We start from the raw sequence: 21,487 nt of genomic DNA, 5'->3' as shown, positions 1-21,487 counted from the left end.
CTGGACCCTGCCAGTGTCTGGATACCCCCACGGGTGACAAGTCGCACACTACAAGTTGGCTAATTGATTCATTGAACTATTGGCTTTGCCAATTATTATTTTTTAACTCGTACCCTGCCCATAACTTGAGAAGAAATGTTTGTCTGTTAGCATATAACTCTCACTGAGTATTACAGCTTTTCTGCAATTCAAACGTTAAAAGCTCAACACACAAAGCCTGTTGCATGGGGTTATTCTCCTTATTAGGACTTCAGTTTTGAAAGGAAAGGGAAGTGAGTCGCAAGGAGTGAACACTGATCTGCTCCAGGGGCATAAAAAACATGTCTCCTGGTTCAGCGTCAGTGTAAGACTCGACCGACCACAAGACCACATGCTGCTCCCCCCGGATTATGCAAACAGCGCTGGGCATCCGTCCATCGCCGCTCCTCGCCGTCGTCGTCGCCACTCTGAAAAGTACGCGATTGCGCCACCGAGCCTACCGACCTTGTAAAAGCAGAAAAAATCAGCTCTTTCCTGTTGGCTTCGTTCTGGTCAAACCACGGAATAGAAACTGAAAGTGCTCCCCCCTCAGTGCAGACGTGCAGCTGCACGACACCACATCTTGGGACATTCACGTGGCTGTTTTAGGGAAATTAACGGCGGTAGATGTGAAGCAGCGGCAGCACTTGAACGGCGCCGTGTGCCTCCTAGCCTCAGGGTCTGTGGAGAGCGCATGGCGCGCCCCCTCTGGAAGCCACTTCTACCCCCAGGTTTCTGCACTTAATTTTTTTGTGTTCATTTCATTTTGTGACGCACTACATGTCACAGGTGCTCCTTCAAAGCACGTAAAGTGTCCAAGGCTAGTTTTATAGCCTCGTCTGCGCGCGCGGAAGCTTTAGCAGGATGCCTCACACCATGTGGTGGTTCCAGCAGGGCCTCTGCTTTTGCCCTTGGGCGTTGGTGGTCTGGTCCTCGGCTGCGTTCATCTTCTCCTACATCACCGCCGTCCTCCTCCACCACGTTGACCCCCTGGTCCCCTACATCAGGTAGGTGAACGCCCGGATCACAACCTGTGTACCGCTTCAAATGGCTTTTCACTTTCAAGAAGAACTGCATGATGTAATACAAATGCATACTGATATGGGTATCTCGGGCTTGGAGTTTTGAAGCACTGTAAATTACAACTCAGTGATACGTATAGATCGCTGAAGATTAACATCCTGAGTGTGCTCACTAGGACTGCAGTATGTTACTGCGTGACAGATTTTAGCAGTAGTTTTTAACTCCTTGCCACATCTCACCAGGTGAGTTTTTAATCGAGCGAATGTTGCATTTCCGAATCCCTCTTTCATGAAAATAGCACACTGTTACTCCTGGAGAAACGTTTTGCATACACATATTGTGGGTTATTTTGTTTAGAGTCCGGATGTAAAGGTGGGTGGGGGGGTCATGATCATGTTGTAAAAAAATAGTTTTTTGACTGCAGTGCTTACTTTGTAAGAAGATAAGTGCAGTTATCCAAACTGTTTCTTTAGAAAGCTCCAACTTCTACTACTAATAGTATCCAGTTCCGCCACTGGCACTGCCCAGTTCCAGCACTAACACTACCCAATCCCACCTGTGGCACCACCTGCAGAGACTTAAAGCTGGATTGCCACGGGCAAAACCACCTTCTTCAGCTGAAGTGCGGGGAAAGACTCCTATGAGATTTTTTTTAGAAAACATTAATAAAACAGGCACAGTGTCTCATCCAATAACTACATCTACATGGCAGTTACGACCCCCGCACTCTCCACGACTAATTACACTATCCCATGGACAGAAGAAACCTACTTTTCTCTAGGTGTACATTTCATCGCCTTTGTAATATGTTTTTACTCAAAGCCTACCTTGGGCCAGGATGTTTTTTTCAAGCACAGCCACGAGGACATGTATGAAGTGAACGGTAGTCTGATATAGCGAGACTCGGAGCAAGTAAAAACAGAGGGCAGAGATTCTTAATGTTGTAAGCAACTAGTGCGTCTCCTACGGAAATAAGCTTAAAATGTGCTGGTCACAGGTTTTCGAAGCTTTCACATGGGCAGGGCTAACCCAAACCTTCATCCTTCAGAGGTTGATAAATCAACTACCATTAAAAAGGATACAGCAGCTCCTGCTCACAGTTTTTAGAAACATCAAAATTGCTTGATTAAAAACGGTGTAAAGTAACGTATTATGATTGTAATCTGAGGTTGATCCAACAAACGCAACTGAGCTGAAGAGTTCGCATGTAAGGTGCATAAAGAGGAGAAGGTGTGAAAACCTCCCCTGCGGACCGAAAATTCCGCAGCCATATGTTTCTTAGAGACTACATACACCAGAACGGAATCAGGCATCTTTTGTTCTGGGCTCCCATAAACATTTGACTTCCTACACTTTGAAACTCTTTCAAATCCTGGCAATGCTTAGACACCCTCAAAACCCACCTTGGGGAAGATCTACACCCCAAAGTGTGATGTCCATCAGGATGGAATGGGTAGGAAGGCTATGGCATAGTGAGGACATCTCTCTCTTTCAGCAGTAATGACTTCCAGCAGTTCCTTAAATATCTAAACTTACCCTGCATCATCTCTCTAGTCCTGTTTGGAAGACATGCTTCTCTAGAGTACCTTCATCTTGTTGTATGCTATAGCCCCAGACTTCCAGTACTTCCTTAAATATCTAAACGTACCTGGTATCACCACCAAATCAATACAAATACTGACTATTTTAAACACAGTCTGAGTTGAAGGCCGTGCGCAGTGCTGGGTTGGAAGTTTATAGGGGTTGGCTGCAGTTTATAGGGTTTGGCTGCAGGGCGTGGCCACAGGCTAAGCCATGTTTCGTGTGGGGTTCGGTAGTTACAGGGGGTTGGGCGCAGGGCCTGGCCGAAGGGCATGCGCAACAGTGTGCGGCAGTGGTTGGATTAACGTATAGTAATGAAAATCACTTTATGTTATAAAAAACCCATGAAAATCCTCTGGAAAAAAACAAAGGGTATGGGGACATTATAGTTAGGAAATAGAATTTAAAAAAAACATAGAAATTCACTTATAAAAACAAAGGTTACAGGGATGTTATAGTAAGGCTCACATGTCTGACGTACAAAACTATAGAAATTCACCTATTATTATAGTTATAGTTATCTCAAGTAGCTATAACTCATGCCCTAAGATAAGTATAACTCACGCCCTCACCATGCACTGCTATTTACCCCACAAATTACGACACTCATGACATCTTTGATAACATCATTAATCATATTAATGTAATATTTGCATTCAAATTTTTGATGAAAAAACTGTGCTTGGCAGGGGCACGAGTAATAGTTACCTTAGGGCACAAGTTATAGCTATTTGAGATAACTATAATAGGGGGTTGGAGATATAGAAATTTGGACTTCCTTTAATTTCTCAAAAACTTCTGAACGGATTTACACCAATTAACCAAAAGCATAATCTGAGTACCGAAAGCTAGCTTTCTGTTAAATTTGGTGTAATTCCGTCCAGTGGTTCATGCGGTAGTTGTGGTCAAAGCTTTTATGCTAATTGACACAGGAAACACATGGTTTTTGCCCCCCCCCCTTTTTTTCAGCCCCCACTTGACGGATCACCCCAAAACCTTCTGTACGCAACCTTTTTTGGGGGGAAAATTTCATGAAGATTCGTCAAACGGCAGTAAAGAGATAAGCAAGTAAAAAAAATGCTTTTTTTTAATGGAAACATGGTCCTAAGGATAACTACCTACTGGCATGGGTATGCATGCTTTTAGGTACAATTAAAACACATCATTAAAGTGTATTTATGGTTTTGAAATAAAACTGAAAACCCACTGACATTCCCCAGTTATGGTTAATTCCGCAAGCCAAAACTCCCGAAGCCACCATGCAAAGCCATCACTATTGCCCCAAATGTCACAATATCTCAACATTTTAACTTTTCAATGTTCAGTCTGACACCTCCTTTCAAACGGAATTCCCAAATTACCACACTGGTCGCAAATTATGACCAGTATTTTGTGACCAGTGCTACGAGCCTCCGGCCCTGGTCCACTGGAGTTGTGCCCATATATTCCCTCTCACACGTGACAGGGAGTCAGATTTCTCTGGCTACTGATTTTCTCACAATACCAGCTTGGTAACTTGCCACATATTTCAGCCACCTCGTGTCCTTTTTGTGTGATTTTTCACCTTTGGCATCCATGTCCTGCTGTTAAGTATAAAGCTGGTCTGCCCTTCCTGGGGAGATCATTGCTGAATTAATAGTCTGTCGAAAATGAATGATATAACAAACATGAGAGACTCAGGAAGTAATGCTTTAATAGGTTTTTGTACTCAGATGGGATCATCAATGTAACAGAATCACGAAAACATAATGTGTAAATAACTCAAATGATTTTAACTGTTCACAAAGTTATCTAAAATAGTTGTGGTTTCAAGTTCCGCTGTAGCAGACTTATCTGCCACGAGCTTTTGAGCAATGTCCCAGAGATACGCAATGAGGCGATTGTTCAGAGGCTTACAGCTGACAGGGACTAAAGTGACTAAAACAATTTTATACATTTATTCAGCTAATACCAAAAATACCATTTACTTCTCTTGAAGATACAACTTTTACTAATCTTCTGGCTGTGACGTTGGTACACACACATGGAGCAAAACCCCCATGAGACAGCCACATGCCGCAGACGTGCTTCCTCCATTTTAAGGAAGAAACAGCCATGATGCATACATCCACCATCAGATGCAGTGTGCAAATTCTGCCTTTCCAAAATTGCAAAGTTTCCTAGCTTCGGGAGACAAACTGTGACTGATTGAAATGTCATTTTTGTATTATATACAATAACATACCTCACTAAGTTCGCTTTAAGTCACTCTGAGCTCCGTCACAAGCACTTGGCCTGGTGTCTTACCTTTATGGGGCTCATAACTTCTCTGGTGACCTATAATATCCTCATACTCTATGGTTGGTAGTTACATTGTTATGTCGATAATGCAGACATGCTGTGTACTTTCCTTGTGGCTTCACACTTGCCAGAGTACAGGAACCTTTTCACTTATATATAACTTTGAAATTCCTGACCATTCCTTATCAAACTGTCCAAATGCATAGAGAAGCCTTGACTCCACTGCGAGATCCCGAAGCAGTTATATCATGGGTACTCGCAAACATTTTCCCAGGGGCCAAAAAGTTTGATCTGTGATGTGCCCGGGGGCCGCATTAATGCCAGGGCGGCTAGGGTGGCTGGGGGGCTTGTTGGCAAGATAAATGTAGGAGAAGCGAAGGATATACAACTAGTGGCTGAAATAAACAATGGGAAACCAGAAAACCTGGAATGAATCCTGGCTTATCCACTTTTCTAAATTGTGTGAGCCTAGGCAATTGTTTAATATCACTTCCCCTCCTTTTTAGGGTCGAGCCTGCGTTGCATGCGCTCACGCATGCGTATCGCAGTGAGACTCTTTAGTATTTAGAAAAGGGCTCGGAGCCCTTGTCAACTTCACGTTAGTGTTTTTTATTGGTTCGTGGGCTTGCCTAATAAAATCTGCTTGCTTCCATTTGCCGAAGACACATATACGTCATGCCTTTTCCGGTAGCTAGCCCTCCTCCAGCGCAGCGACCAAGTACAGAAAACATGCGAGGCTCACTGTTTTCCATCGGGCTCGTAGACTTCTTTTTCTCTAATTTACGAGCGCGATCTCGCTTGGCAGAAGTCGAGCGCTTTATATAGTTAATTTCACTTTCTCGGGTTATGTACATAAATGCACTTTTGTCCGATAGGTGAAAAGTCGGGTTAGGAGTTTACAATGCGATCAGCTCTAACATGAGCAAACGCGAGACCCGTTGCATTGTAAATGCTTGTATTATTGTACCACCCACCTTCCTCACACGTGTGCCTCTTTTTCAGCTACAAAGCTCCAGCTCTCACTTCACTCTTCACTCTGGATCCATCCCTCAGCTTCTCCCACTTTTCACCGTTTTCACTTCCCTCGTCTCGTGGCTGTGGGACAGGGACCGAAACATAAACAGTCACACAGAACCAGTCACTGGCAGCGGCCCGGGGCTCCTGCGAACACGAAAACTAAAGTGTGTAGGTGCCTTAAGAAAGAGGATCCGAGATATATTTTCAGAATCGTTTCCAAATGTTGTTACTAATAATGTTTTCTAGTGCCCCTTTCGCCTCCGCCCTCTCTGCTGAGAGCAGCACTGATATCGCTCATGGTTATCTCTTGTTGTTTACTTGAGGCAGCGGTTCTACTAAGCACTATTAAAGTACCAGCTCTTAATGGGTTTACGTCAGTACAATGGCACAGCTACTGAATGTTTAACCTTGTACTTATAATGGTGTGCTGTTCATTTGCAGTATCACTATTGTGAAAAGGCTTTGCTTATTTTCGTCTTGTATGGACTTCCTTTCTTGCTCGTTTAGTAGCTAAACTGGCTAATGTGCTGTTCGCCATTTTTAACGAATGATAGAGATGCGAATCATGGTATATCTCCCTTCTAGTCTGGTTAAAGTTGTGTGGTTCATTTAGTTTTTTTATTTATTTCACATATAAATAGCTGGAACTGATCGTCCAGAATATCCAGGGAATCGGAGCAACGAATTTGAAAACCCACGTTTTATGGAGGTGGAACTGAATTGAAAGGAAAACAAGAACTATTAAATAATCTAGAAGTTTTTTTCTACTGAACAATTCCAGAAAGTTAAGAAATATAAATGGGAAAGTCTTAGGCTGAGGAATTCCATGACACTGTCTATACAACACACAGGTTTGACACTAAGATGTAATGGTGCAATAAGCATTGCTTCATTAGTTGCGTCTGCAATTTATGAGGAGAGGCAGTCCAAATCTGCTGTATGTTTTTCAAATTGCCGCCGGAAAAGGAGTTAAAATCTGCAAAACCAGTGAAAAATGTTTGTTTGTCAGACTGATGCCAAAATGATGCTAAAAACGCTCCTAACTGCGTTTGGTTTATTTCCAGCTTTCCTGATAATGAGCTTATTAAAATGTAGAGCTTGCTTGTCGACCTAGAGCCTAGGGTTTGGCTTCAGTTTCAGAGTCTTGACTATAAGGACCTCGGTCAGCCTCTTGCTTCTCCACCCCTGTCACAGGAGCCATTGTCTGCCCTTGTGTCAGGATGCGTGCACCTTCACACACCTTTCCTTAGGGCCTCCTTTGCACGATTGTGTACCTAACATAATAGTGCTTGCTGCATTCTGTTAAAGAGTACAGAGGTGCCCTAGCTGGCTAGCTTATCTGCAAAAGCTTGACATGCTGGCCGCTCCACCCACCTGCGGACTCAGCTGCTCTTGCAACTGAGTGCTTCAGTCAGCACCTGCAGTGTTACTAGTCTACGTTAATAGTTGCCGCTCTGGGTTGCAGTCTTTCCTCCTGCCTTTCTGGTGTTTCTACATGCTTTCCCTCTGCTTGGAAATGTAGATTTGTTGGTATTTAAAAAAGAATTCTGCAGAAATGCTGAGAATTCTGCAGACTATGAAATGTTTGTTTTAGTGTGATTAAAGAGCGTGGCAGGAATGGAATCGTATGATTGTATCATTCTAACACCTGTCCCTGCTGCTAGCTGGTAAGTGGCGTTTTACACAGCTGCCTGACAACCCAACTGGGAAGAGGAACGGGACAGGGGCGCCTCTGACCTGTAAAAAGAAGAGGGAGGGGGCCAGAAGCTACGCTTTCCGATGGCTCGGACAACAACACCGGAAATGAAACAGTGAGACTACAAGCTGAAACGTAATGCTGCACTGGCAATTTTTATATCAGTGCACACATTAACTTATTGAAATGCTGAGAACTAAGCTATATACAAAAAGTAAATAAATAGTTAAAGGTGATTAAGTTCACAGTAAGTGTTGTGTTATTGTGTTGTACGTTCTCTATGACTGGTGTGTGTTCCCTATACTTCTTCATTTTTTAACGTGGAGAACCCAAGCGCTTAATCTATCTGTGGGCTTTCAACCCCTCCCACCGCACGCCCATCAATACCATTAGTTCATAGGCTTGCCGTTCAAATATCCTTTGTTATCATTGGTAAATGCTATACATTTGTCCTTCCTTGGGGCAGTTTTGGTACTGCCTTGGACACCGTCCATGTTACAAGGATAATTGCACGTTTGCTGATAAGTTTCACTGCAAGCAAACTTCTTTTTACTTTTGTGTCCCTCCTTCGCGCTTATGCTCATGGCAGCTGTGGCAGCTGCAGCGCTTTGAATTGGCTCGCTTATCTCAACTGTTTCCATTTTCAATTTAGGTGACAAGAAAAGTTAGGAATTTACAATGCTAACAGCTCTAACTTGAGAAAACGCGAGACCCACTGCATTGTAAATGCTTGTTCTGCATTGTCACATATGAGAGTACCTCGAATTACATGATTTCATTGTGTGTGCTGCTTCTAACCTGCTTCTATGTTTCATTTGCCCTAAGTCTTCCCCTTACCCTGATAACAGCACCAGTAGTAAATTAAAGAGACAAGTCACTTGTTCTAAGGTGAAAAGGTTCTGCATTTTAACTCAATACACTTTTTTAATTTTGAAGAGACTGTCTTAGTTTATGACACTTATGCTGCAAGATGTCTTTAAAAGTGAAGGTGTTTCTAAAGTTAAGTGCAGGAGTCCCTAGTTATTTCCTTTCTTTTAAGTTTGAAATAAATGACTGTGTGGCTATTTCATATTTTTATTGTTAGTGTGGAGTCGAGCAAACAGCTGCTCAGTGCTCCTGTTGGCCAGGGGGCCGCATGTAAAGGTCAGAGGGGCCACATGAGGCCCGCGGGCAGTACTTCGAGTATCCATGAGCTATATGAATAAGCAGGAGCGGTACTGAGTGCAGCCTCAGGGCTGCTCTGCAGAAGGGGGTTTATTGTTTGGACCCTAAGACGGTGTTTTACTTTATTCGCATCTGTATAGTGCTAACTAACATCGTTGTCGCATCGTAGCGCATTCTCTGATTGCTCTTCCTTCGGGTCTGGGTAAAGCCTCGGAGGAGTGTGTCAGTTGTTTGAATGAGTATGATTGTTAGATAGCTTGCATTTAGGTGCCATCCATCGTAACTGCCCTATCCAAGGAAAACTAAGGTCTGAGAATAGATACATTTTGAGAGATTTTAAGAAAAAGATTGAGGATCTAACAATGCAGACTGTTCATTATTTCTCTATTTAAGAACCAGTTAAAAAAATGGCTGATGTTTTCATATGTACATTTTGTTCTTCGAGTTTGAGTGTCAGGTCCGAACCTGAAGATCTTAGAATTGCACTGCATGTTTTACTTTGCAAAGGTGGACGCCATCTTTGGTGACGTAACCCAAAATTGCAGGACTCCATTTAGCAATGTGTGATGAATGGCCTAAATTTGCTTTATTTGCGGTGTAACCGATGCTGTGCCAGCACTGAGCACTCACACGTGTGAAACGTCCTTGTGCCACGTGGGCTTTCTCTGTAAACCGCAACCTAACTCCTTCACTCACTTTCCACGGCGCACACCCAGATCCCTGGAGATACTTGTAGACAAGGGCAAACGTCTTTTTCACGTGTATAATTGACCAGGATTAAGTCAGCACCTGATTAATTCACTACACGCACCTACCTGCCAGGAGTCTGTATCCCAAGTCTGTATTTTATTAAATTTAGAACGTTCTGTACAAACTAGTGTCCTTTCTCCAGTGCTAGTAGCACAACATCGCAAATGTATCTGAATTGTAACAAGCCCAGGAACGACGAGATTGCTGGACATTGTCCTTGCAAACTGTGTATGCTGTGATCCACGGAAGGGTAGAAAGTTTTAGCCTTTATTTTGGAAATATTTCTATTAGTATTTTAGATATTTGAGGATACAGCTTGATATGTTAGTAATAGAATAATGTTTTCTCAATAATTGCATCGCTGCCATGTGACCAACAACATATTGTAACTTATGGGTCTTTTGTGTCTCTATGATCATTTCATAAGCATATCGCTAGAATGCATGTTATACATTTTTATATCCCTGAAAAAACTGCCAAACATTTTGCTTGGGAAAACATACTGGAGAATGCACACTCTCGTTTGTCAGAATCAGCTGGGTTTTCACACATGTGAAATTCAATTAGAAACTGCTATGTGTGCTGTTTGACATAAATAATATGCACAAACAGCTCGGGTGGAATTACAAAATTGTAAAGTATTTAAATCCCCCAAAGTATACACCTCGTAATTCTCTTATTAACAAGAATTATTATTGTGGCCTTTTTCAACTAATTCTAGGAGTTTAGTGCCCCACAGTCAAACATGCAGCTCCCTTCCTCGTCTTATTTTTATACAGAAATGTCCATACTTTCCGCCTCTGCCTCTTCAGTTCATTCCTACTTCAACTGGGCTATTAGCAGAGCATTTGAATGCTTCCACATAGTGGCAAGCTGTCTTTTAGCTGAGACATATCTTTTCTCCATTACCTAATTATTAGGTCAATAAACAGGGTCTAGGACTGCAGCCTATTGTGTCACCTATTAAATGCCCACTAAACTCAATACTGTCAGTCTGAAACATTGGTAAGGGTGGGTATGAACAGAGCATGCACATTACATTGGCACCTTGAGTCTGGCATCTTGGACCGTGACCTGAAACTGATGGGGACATGCAGTTAAGGCGGCACAGCGTCAGGTATGTATGATATAGAATGTTGTGTTGCATCAATTTAAGCCTGGCATGTTACTCGTGACACTACCGTCACTTGTGGGTGCCGCACAGCTGACTGCCAATCCTCTTTGAGTAAGCCCTCAACTAAACATTCCTTCCTGGCCTCCGTCAGTATTTCCAATGTGACCCTGGTCCTATTAAGCAACGTGTGATACAGCTGGGACACCACCTTCTTTCTACACACAATTTTTGCTGCATGGCAAACGCTTTGAGTCTTTGACTCATCAGAATCATAATTCCAGATCATTTTTAGTGTTTTACTCAAGTAACCAAAAATAAAGAATTGTCCTGAAGGAATGGAATACATCTGTGAAGGCTTTACAATTGTCTCCCAGCATTGTAAGTCCCTCCTCTGTCCATATGTTTGCACCTGTTAATCCAGACACTTTTAAAAGCTATGCAGAGGCCTCAGTGTTAGCTCTGAAGTTTATCCTTTTTTTCGTTCAGAACTTTGCTCCACCGCCATCTGGCTGTGTCCAATAACTTGGGGAAGTGGTAGCCCAGCTATTGCTTTACAAATACCTGCACAAGTATTGAGCTGTCCTCTATCTCCTCTCGTGTATACAGAGCTCCTGGGAAATCTATGTCAATGATCCACCCATCTACGTTTAGAGCTGCACAGCTTAATAACACAACTCGAAATCCATGGCTCCAAGCCCACCCTCTGGGGTTGGTAATTGGAGTTTTCAGAAGGAGACCCTATGCCTACATCCTACCAATATAAGATCATTGAGCATGGTATCCTAATCACTGAGCAAACGTTTAGGCAGATGCATAGAGATGTTGATGAATAAATAAAGGGTGCATTGCTGAAAAATAGTAGTTGCTTCCAGAAAGCTCATGACTCCTAGGTGCCTGATAAGTCCTTCATGAAAATGGCTCCTTGAGCACTGTGAGTGAGGAACCGCTGAAGGTGACCACACAAGCAGCTCAGAATCTGTGTGATATGATTTAATATGCAGATAGTGGAATATAATATGCACCCACTTTAGGGATAAATTGGGTAGTTCAAAAATCCCAAGTTCTAACAGTGATTTAAAAATATAAAGACAGGCTTTCTTCAAGTTGATCCTTAATCCTAATGTTTTACCAAAATGTTTCCAAGTAGTCATCAAGGCTTCCAGAGATCCCTCTCTGCATCCCAAGTAACAGTACATCATCTGCATGCAATGAGGTGGTATGAACTAATGCGTCTGTATTAATTTGTCACAAACACATCATGGTGCGGCAATTGAATCATATGGAGCCATGTTTTTTATTTTTAGTACTCATTTTCAAGAAGTACTATCCAGCCCTGGAGCCTTCATAGTCATTCTCAGGGCAATTCCTTCACTTGGATGAGGTGGGTTCACTCACGTAATGTGACATGCTTTATCAGCGGCCACCTCATCCCATACTTGTAAGATAATAATACCAGGGCGGGCTCAACCTCAAGGGGGACTACCTCGAGGGAGTTCCTACAGCTTTCTTGCCTGGATATTTCTCTGGGATCCAGTTAATTGGCTAAATGCCTAAATACTTTGGGATAAACCACAAGGGTTCCTTTAGTTTGTGGTATCCTGGAATGGATAAAAATACTAATAAAAAGTATTAAGTCAGGTGGGGTATCATGGCCCCTGTGTCCCCCTATAGTGCTGACATGTTTCTGTCCTTCTACAAAGTCTAGGTTTTGGGCATTCATCAGGGCTAACGGATCCCTCTACTACTGCCATTAGTAAGTATATGTAAAAAAGCCTATTTTCCCTTAATAGGTCAAAGTAGGTACCCTAGGTATTGGGAAACACAATAGTCAGGTAGATAGTATGACAAAGCCACAAGCAAATCATGTGGTCCATACTTGAACATTAGCAATGAATAAATGACAATACACATGCAGCACATGTGACAATATTCATAAAGACACACACATCCTCAACGGGTGTAACACATTTGCTTGCCAAAACATGCCATGTCTTGGTGTGTTGCCCCTTTCTTTTCATTTTTACCTAAGCCAGGTGGACGCCTGGCCTCATGGTCTGTGTGGGATGGGTGTCTCCTATTGTCACACACTAAAGAAGACAAATTTGTTATCGCCATACACAAATGAAGTCTCTAGTACTGGAAGTACTAATAAACAACTCAAATCATTCTGCGTACATCATTGATCCTGCTGGTGCCAGTATTTACAAAGACATATACAGGCAATATATGGGTCTATACCCCCTAACCACGTCCAAGTAAGGTAACTCCTTTCGTTCACTCACTCTTTCAACACCACTTACTTCGTCAAGGATAATGCCCTCCAGATTCCTACCATGCCCTCAAACACAGCCGACTGGAGGTAATGTGGTGTTGAAATAGCGCTGTGTACTCTAATTAGTGTCAGCCCAATTGCTTTCACCTACTTTTTTCATATCACCTGACCCCTTGCGTGCAGGCGGTTGTTCCAATCAGCCAATGAAAACTGAGCCCTGGGAACTACTCAGGGCTCCTAGGGACATATTAATTTGCCTATGCACCCCTTTACAGCAGACCTTTCCTGCTAGTGGCTCAATAGACAAGGCAAATAGGAGAGGCGACAGGGGATACCATTGACACATATCCCCACTGTGATCTATCATTCCCTGTACATGAGCAGAGTGCAAAAACATGTGAGTCTGGAATGCAACCTATGTACTGGAGAGTAGAAAAATCTTCATGTCATATACACACCATGCTTTGTTTAGATTCCAATTCAGTAACTAATGTGTTAAAGCCTTCCACATTTTATCCACATTCTTCCTGGGCAGTGCCAGAGAAGATACTGCGACAATGCCAGGGTGTACATTTCTACTGCTCCCAGAAATTCCACCTGTTAGGTGTCAAGTGCTTCAGTGTATACTTTTGTTAGCGCGTCACCCTCAAAAATACCCATTTCCACCACAAATATACCCTCTGGGGCTATTATGGCCTGGTGAGGGGCTATTATGGCAAATGGGATGCTTGACAAACCTATGTAGGAGCCAGTAGACAAGCTTGCTGTAAAAAAATCAGTACACTCTCTCTTGTGTAATTCCCTGACGTTAAGTCTGGACAAGTGAGTGTCCTGGAGGCAAGCGATATTTGCGCTCCGAACATAGACCTGATGTAGGTAAACACAGGCTGCGCTTGTTAAGTAGCCTCTGTAGACTTGTATGTAGAAATATAGAGGTTTACATTAAAGTTCACTTAACACAAAAAGTACAAGTAAAGGCGAATAGTTGCACGGACACCCCTACAAGAGCATAGATAATAATTCAGCTCAGCCCTTCACTTAATGTGTGTCTCTACTGTAACAGATAGAACCAGCACCAAATAAAAAAGTCTGACAGTATACTCACATTGACATCATGGCTCAGAGACAGTCTCTTACACTCACAGAGACACTGAAGAAACACTGGGCAAGGTGTGACAGATGCCAAACCCAATTGGTCCTGCAAGGCCATAGGAATGGCAGAATCTAACATAAGCGTCATTTCAATATGTCCAAACTGCTTAATCTTCATTGCTAATAGACTCTGGCTGTATGTGCTTAACACAACTTAACTAGAAGTCTATCTGGCCAAACATATGAGTTTCTGAGTTTGCGTGTGCTTATCACACAGTGGTGATAGCACTGTATAGTTATGTTTGAGACAGTGTTTCATTTGCAAAGACATTATGTGACCAGAGAATGGATGAGCATGATTATTGGTAATATACTAACTCAGTCAGCTAAGTATCAGTCCTGGCTGGTGACTGGGCAAGGTGGCGGGCGAGGGGAATAAAAAAAATATATATATATATATTTTAATAAACATCTCCTTAATCAACCACCGCACCACTGCTCTCCGACGGAGTCCAGGCACAGGCTCCCAGCCTGCCCTGCGGTCAATCTCAACGCTACTCAGAGCAGCATTATGATTCGCTGGAGCGCCCTTCCTGGGTGCTCCAACGCAGACTGGGAGCTTGGGCTTGCTCTCTCCAAGCTGGCAACACAGTGCTAGGTTGGAAAGAGCCCTTGTGTGCATGTGTGTTTGGCTGTCCCGAAAGTGCTCGTCACCCCCATGGCCCGCCTATTTAAAAATAAAACAATAATAAACATTGTTTATTATCATTTTATTTGTAAAGGTTTGTAGCTGCTGCTGCTAGCTAAGGGGGGTGGAGGTGACGCTCCTCTGCCATAGCGGAGGAACCGCCCCTGCTAAGTATGCCAAGTTTTGTGAAGATCCTTCTTTGGATAAAAGAGAGAAAGAATACATGCATCTTTTCCTATTTTATCTCCCAAAGGAGATTTTGCTGAAAGGTAGAGCAAAAACTGCTTAACAAATTGACACCAAAGTTAGCTTGAAGGTAGAACTTTACTCAGAAAGTGTGTTTGTATGATTTGTTTGCAGTTTGTTCAAGTAGTTTTTGAGACATAAGCATTTGAAAAAGGTGCTGTGTGGTCTTGAAAAATTTAGAAGTTTTGGATATCGTGTCATTTGAAAACCTTGGGAAACCTATTTGTTAACTTTGTCACAATTTGACCAAAATGCATGAAATTTGGCAGAACCAAATTAAAAGTGATCATTTGCTAAAACATTTGCCACTAATTTGGTATGTCAATAGTTCTGCCAATCCATAAAGTGGGGTATACTTAGAGGGGGGTAATAAAATTTTGATATGCTTGTAATTTTGGTGCTGTTTTATCAACCTGTCTCGCATGTAGCAAGTAGTTAGCAAGTGATACACAGTGCAGTTAATAAAGGGCTAACATTGAAGGAGTGTGGGGAAAAAATATTTGTTGTTTGCTGATAACTCTGGCACCAATTGATGAATCTGCCTGAAATTGTGGAGGGACTTAGCATGTTTAACCATCTTTTATTTTTTTTAAAGTTTGTGCATATCCACCATTGGGAGAAGAGTTACGTGGGGGGTTTAAAAGGTGTTTATTTGCTAATAAGATTAGCACTGTGAGGGGGGCATGGCCAAGAGGGCTGACATGGCAGAGGAATGATATTGGGGCTCCACGCTGGCCTGCATACAAACTGCTTCAGTCAGTCCCAAACTGGGGACCATCTCATGCCAATATACCTCTGTGGTGGAGGGCAGCTCCTGACTGCTGATTTGGTGGCAATATCTTACCTGGGTGGTGACTGGGTCCAGACCACAGCCAACGGATTGCTGAACACTGGCCAGGTCAGGCAGATCGACCCTGTTGCGGAGTGCCTCACTCCTTCCCCTACTAGGACAGCTCCACAGATAAGGGAGAGTGGATGCCAAATGGGGGCCTGCACAGGCAAGGGCCCCTGCAGCTGACACGCAGTCAATGAGGAGGACCGTGACAGCCTAAGCAAAAACACAGAGCCGTGGCCCTCGAATGGCAGAAAGACTCCCATGCCCCTTGGACCCGGGAAGTGCTGCATTGCTACGTATTGGGGATCCTTGGACCTCCCTGACCGTGAGTCTGAGTGGGGGCCCCCATCGCCTCAAGATTGCAGACTTCGGCTGTGGCTTGACTGGGCCTGGCAAGCCTGCGGTGTCCACAGGGCTGGGGCCTATTGAGGGGAACATTGAGGGTGCCAGGAGTGCCTGCGGCCCCCGGTGTTTGAGACTGGACCTATAGGACCCCCTTGGCTGATTAGGGAGAGCCCCTCACAAGAACCACCCGAAAAGAGGGCACCCTCCCCCAGAAGTGAAATGACCAGACTGGGCCTACTCAGTGGACTAGAGTGTCTTGGGGCAGCAGCTTTCAGCTGAGGTCTCCATCCTGGGAGGTGGCGGGCTACTCCCCCTTCTTCCTGCACTGGAGCTACAGGTGAGAAGCCCCCTAAACAGGAGTGGGGGGACTGCTCACCTAGTTTATTCTGGAACTCACCACCTGGCTGATCCATGGTGGGCAGTGGAACAGTTGGAGCCTGGGCCTGCCTGGGGACCTTGTGGGCATGGTACATGTGCGGGTGATCCTCACCACCACTGTCTGGACTGCGGAGCCTTAGTGGTGGCATTGATTTGTGACTGTGGGGTAATGCAAAAAGATTCTGACAACCGCCCTGTGGACACCTTAGCGAGCCCTCCCCTGCACGGTAGTTAAACCAAGGGGCATTCTCTTTCACCTCCCCATTCTTACTGATTACTGTGCTTACTTGGGCCCTGTCCATGCCAGTGGCTTTAGGCGGGGACATTCCAGAGATACTGTAGTGCTTCAAGACGGCTGGGAGTCCACTGTTGTGCTCAGAATAGCGGTGGCTGATTCTGCACAGTGGCTCTGGAACCAACATCAACAGTCGAAGCGTCCCTGAGACGGCGCACATAACTGACAGGCTGGAGGCCAGGGAGACATGGAGTAAGGCCCTACATAGATTGCAGGGAGACTGCTATTGACTGGAATTCATGCACCGCCATGGGAAAACTAAAGGCAAAAGTGCAGCAGGGGGCGCAAGCCACACAGTAAGAGCTGTTTGAAGCTGAAATGTCGCCTAAACCACCGATTGCAACACATACTAGTAAAAATACTGGAGGCCATAACAGCTATGAAGACCGTTTACCAGAGAGAGATTGGTACAGTCTCAGTGGAGTTAGGCCTGCAACAAGTTCACCACCATAAAGTGTCCGACAGGGTCAAAGACACTGAAACCATTTTAACAGACCTACCACCATCGCATCAAGCCACTATACCTACTTGTAGGCTCACTGTGGTTCTGGGTTGCACCCTATCTGATGATGGTCCACTCCTACTGGCACTCCAGCCAACAAAGGAGTGCCACCATACCTACTTGGAGGCTCACTCAGTAGCTTTCACAGATGTTACCTTCCAAGACTCATTGGCAGACCAGGTCACACAGTACTTCGCTATGAATCCTGGGTCAGTGGATGGAAGGGGAGGCCTTTACGGTGGTGGTGTGAGGACATTGCTTGGGCCATTCGGTGTGTATCCGGAGGGAACTAGACCAGGAGATCACAAAGTTGGAAGATGCGCTACAAGACAGCAAGCAGGGTGCTGACCCGGACGCCCTTCCAAAGCTACTAGAAACCACTGAACAATGCAAACTGGCCCTCAAGCACCTCCAGTCCCACAGTTACAAGGACCATGTGAGCCACGCTCATGAAGAAGTTGGGGCAGCTCCTGGCCTGGCTCTTCTGCCTGGAGGGCAGGGGGGTCCCCATTACCCATATGGTGAATCCGGGAGGGGTGACCACCCTCTCCCCTCAAGACATTAACAGAGAGTTTTGAGACTACTACATCTCCCTCTACCGGCCCCTCAAGACTTTTCTTCAGTGGCAGTTGGTAGGTTCTTGGACTGACTGACCCTTAGTCACCTCCCTGCTGATGAGGCAGAAACCCTGGGTGGTCCGGTAACACCCCACGAAATATGAAGAGCTGTCAAAGCCATGGTGATGGGCAAATCCTCGGGCCCAGCTGGGCTCCCCTGAGAGTTATACGCAGTGTTTTTGAGACTACTGGTGCCGAGGGTAGGGGAGATGTATGCGGAGGTATACGAGAATGGATTGCTCCCTGCCACGACCAAGGAGGCTGTTGTGGTGCCCCTACCCAAATCCAGCTCTCCAGAGGTGATGGTCATTGACTTTAGGATGCTCTCCATACTTAACACCGATTTTAAGACACTAAGCAAAATACCCGCTTCTATGTTGCTGTCTCATGTGCAGGACCCGATCCACATAGATCAAAATGGGTTCATACCCACCCACAGTACCTCCCTTAATCTCTGTAGGCTATATAACATGATCTATAACCAAGACTTGCCTAGTAACCCGCTCGCCATGATCATGTCGATAGACCTGTAAAAGTCTTTTGACATGGTTTGATGGGATTTCCTGGAGGCTATCATGCTACACATGGGGTTGATTGCCAAATGGGCTCAGTGGGTGAGATTGTTATACTCCCATCCAATGGCAAGAGTTAAAACAGGTTGCACAATCTCAGAACCCTGTGAGGTATTCAGTGGCACAAGACAGGGCTGCCCTTTGATGCTCCTACTATTTACCATTGCCATATAGCCACTGACAGAGAGGTTCCTTACTGAGGGCGCTGGTGGAGCATAACTGTTGAAAATACAGAACACGTCATCTCTCTCTACGCAGGTGATCTACTGCTCTACCTGGGAAACAGCGAACAGGGCATCCCCCGTGCACTGCAACTCCTTGAGGAATTCAGGCCTGTTAGTGAACCAGGGCAAGATGTGTGTATTTCTGGTAATTGGTGGGGCCCCTCACCCTGCCAGTTGCCCTCCTCGTATACCGTGGGTGCCACTCACCTTTAAATACCAGGGCATCCTGACCTTCCACAATGTAGCTGGTCTGCACGAGGGAAACTTGGGGAGGGCGCTGCATTCACTTAAGTCGCATGTCTCCTTTTGGAGTTCACTTTAACGACTAATCATGGCAGGCATACTACTTTCTAAAATGGTAATGGTCCTGTGGCTCCTCTATATTTTTGAGAACCTCCCTGTGAAGGTTCCAGTGCACTGGTTCCGACAGCTGGAAGTCCTCCTTCGTGAGCTGATTTGGTATGCCGCAGGGTTGCACCTGCTACTCTCTGTCACCTCCCCTCCGGTTGACTTTCGGCTGAGAGTCCCAAACTTTGAGTTGTATTTTCTGGCAGCGCCACTGCAGTGGCTCACTAGGTAGCTAGATGGGGCTGGACTGGCAGAACTAGGCCCTTTAGGGGCTCAACCTAATCGGGGAGCAGCTTACCCCTGCCATGAGGATTCTCCGCCCTGGCATTCTACTGTCTTCGGCATTATAACACAGGTGCCAGTGCTTGAAACAGACCTGGGGAACAACACCTTATGCCCCTGAACTCCCATTGGTGGGACTGTCCCACGTGACCCCATGACCTTTTTCACTGCAGTGCAATTGAACCCCTGGACCGAAGGGAGGATTGTGACAACAAGCGACTTTTCAAGTGGGTAATCTTACCCCTCTATGGGAGTTATCAGAACAGACCGGTCTACCACTGGGCCAGGTCCTTGCATAGGAGGCACTCACACCCACATTCCGACACCTCTGGAAAATGGGAGAGGTGGGCCATTCATGGGGCTGCCCAGGTAGTCAGGGAGTAGGTCCTTTCAAAACTCAACACAACCCTGGCCCGGTCTCTTGAGAACACACCTGAGACATGCCTCTTGGGCTCCTTTCTGCAACTTGCACCGAAGAAGGTAGGGAACAGGCTCCTTGACCTGGCACTGGTTCTAGCCAAAAAACACATAGCCATGACCTGGAAATCTCCTGAAGGCCTGTAGGAGGCTGGCCTGGCTTGTAGTGGGTACCAGAGGTACTTACACCTTGTGCCAGGTCCAGTTATCCCTTATTAGTGTAGAAGAGGTGTTTCTAGCAGCTTAGGCTGATAGAAGGTAGCTATGGTAAAGCAGCTTAGGCTGAACTAGGAGACATGTAAAGCTCCTACTATACCACTGGTGTCATATGCGCAATATCATAAGAAAACACGATACACAGAAGTACTAAAAATAAAGGTACTTTATTTTTATGACAATATGCCAAAAGTATCTCAGTGAGTACTCTCAGTATGAGGATAAGTTATATACACAAGATATATGTACACAAACCAAAATTATGCAGGTAATAGCAAGAAAAGTAATGCAAGCAGTGTAAAATTACAGTAGATTGCAATAGAGGCACATAGGTATAGGGGCAACACAAACCATATACTCCAAAAGTGGAATGCGAACCATGAATGGACCCCGAACCTATGTGAGCTTGTAGAGGGTCGCTGGGACTGTAAGAAAACAGTGAGGGTTAGAAAAATAGCCCACCCGAAGACCCTGAAAGGTAGGTGTAAAGTGCACCTACTACCTCCAGAGAGCACAGAAGTCGTGATAGGGGGATTCTGCAGGAAGAACAAACACCTGCAATGCAACAACAGTGGACGAGAGTGGGCAGGAGCCCAGGAAATGCCAGCTGAGGGTGCAAGGAAGCTGCCACCAGTTGGAAGAAGCTTGGAGTTCTGCAAGAAAGAAGAGGACTAGGAACTTCCCCTTTGGAGGCATGATGTCCCACATCGCGATGAAGCTTGCAGAGGTGTTCCTACGCAGAAAGACCGCAAACAAGCCTTGCTAGCTGCAAGGGTCGCGGTTAGGGTTTTTGGGTGCTGCTGTGGCCCAGGAGGGACCAGGATGTCACCACTTGGAGGAGGAGACAGAGGGGGCGCCCATCAAGTCAGGGAGCCCTCACAGAAGCAGTCAGCACCCGCAGAAGTATCTGCACCGGCACTTAGAAGAAAAGTGAACCAGAGTCCACCCGAAGTCACAAAAGGGAGTCCCACGACGCCAGAGAACAACTCAGAAGGTTGTGCACTGCAGGACGGAGTGTCGGAGATCCAGGCTTGGCTGTGCACAAAGGAAATCCTGGAAGATTGCACAGGAGCCGGAGCAGCTGCAAATCATACGGTACCCAGCAATGCAGTCTAGCGTGGGGAGGCAAGGACTTACCTCCACCAAACTTGGACTGAAGAGTCACTGGACTGTGGGAGTCACTTGGACAGAGTTGCTGAGTTCCAGGGACCACACTCGTCGTGCTGAGAGGGGACCCAGAGGACCAGTGATGCAGTCTTTCGGTGCCTGCGGTTGCAGGGGGAAGATTCCATCGACCCACAGGAGATTTCTTCAGAGCTCCTGGTGCAGAGAGGAGGTAGGCCACCCCCAGAGCATGCACTACCTGGAAACAGTCGAGAAAGCCGGCAGGATGAAGCGATACAAGGTTGCTAGTAGTCGTCTTGCTACTTTGTTGCAGTTTTACAAGCGTCCTGAGCAGTCAGCGGTCGATCCTTTGGCAGAAGGTGAAGAGGGAGATGCAGAGGAACTCTGGTG

The 21,487-nt window shown here is 45.3% G+C and overlaps 1 protein-coding gene across 3 annotated transcripts in view; it reads left to right on the top strand.

Moving 5' to 3' along the window:
- The first annotated feature begins 332 nt into the window (after positions 1–332).
- The window catches only part of DRAM2 (DNA damage regulated autophagy modulator 2), a 320,140-nt gene continuing 298,985 nt past the window's right edge, over positions 333–21,487 (top strand). Inside the window, exon 1 of one of the 3 annotated variants that reach the window (XM_069238992.1) lies at positions 333–1,025. In XM_069238992.1, the coding sequence (XP_069095093.1) occupies positions 883–1,025 (143 nt within the window). In that variant the 5' untranslated portion in view covers positions 333–882. The remainder of the gene's footprint in view (positions 1,026–21,487) is intronic. The other 2 variants (XM_069238990.1, XM_069238993.1) reach the window with 2 other exon arrangements.

Source organism: Pleurodeles waltl, chromosome 6 (assembly GCF_031143425.1).
Source record: "Pleurodeles waltl isolate 20211129_DDA chromosome 6, aPleWal1.hap1.20221129, whole genome shotgun sequence".
NCBI lineage: Eukaryota > Metazoa > Chordata > Amphibia > Caudata > Salamandridae > Pleurodeles > Pleurodeles waltl.
The sequence above is the reverse complement of the archived record's forward strand: the minus strand, read 5'-3'. Positions and strand labels throughout refer to the sequence as shown.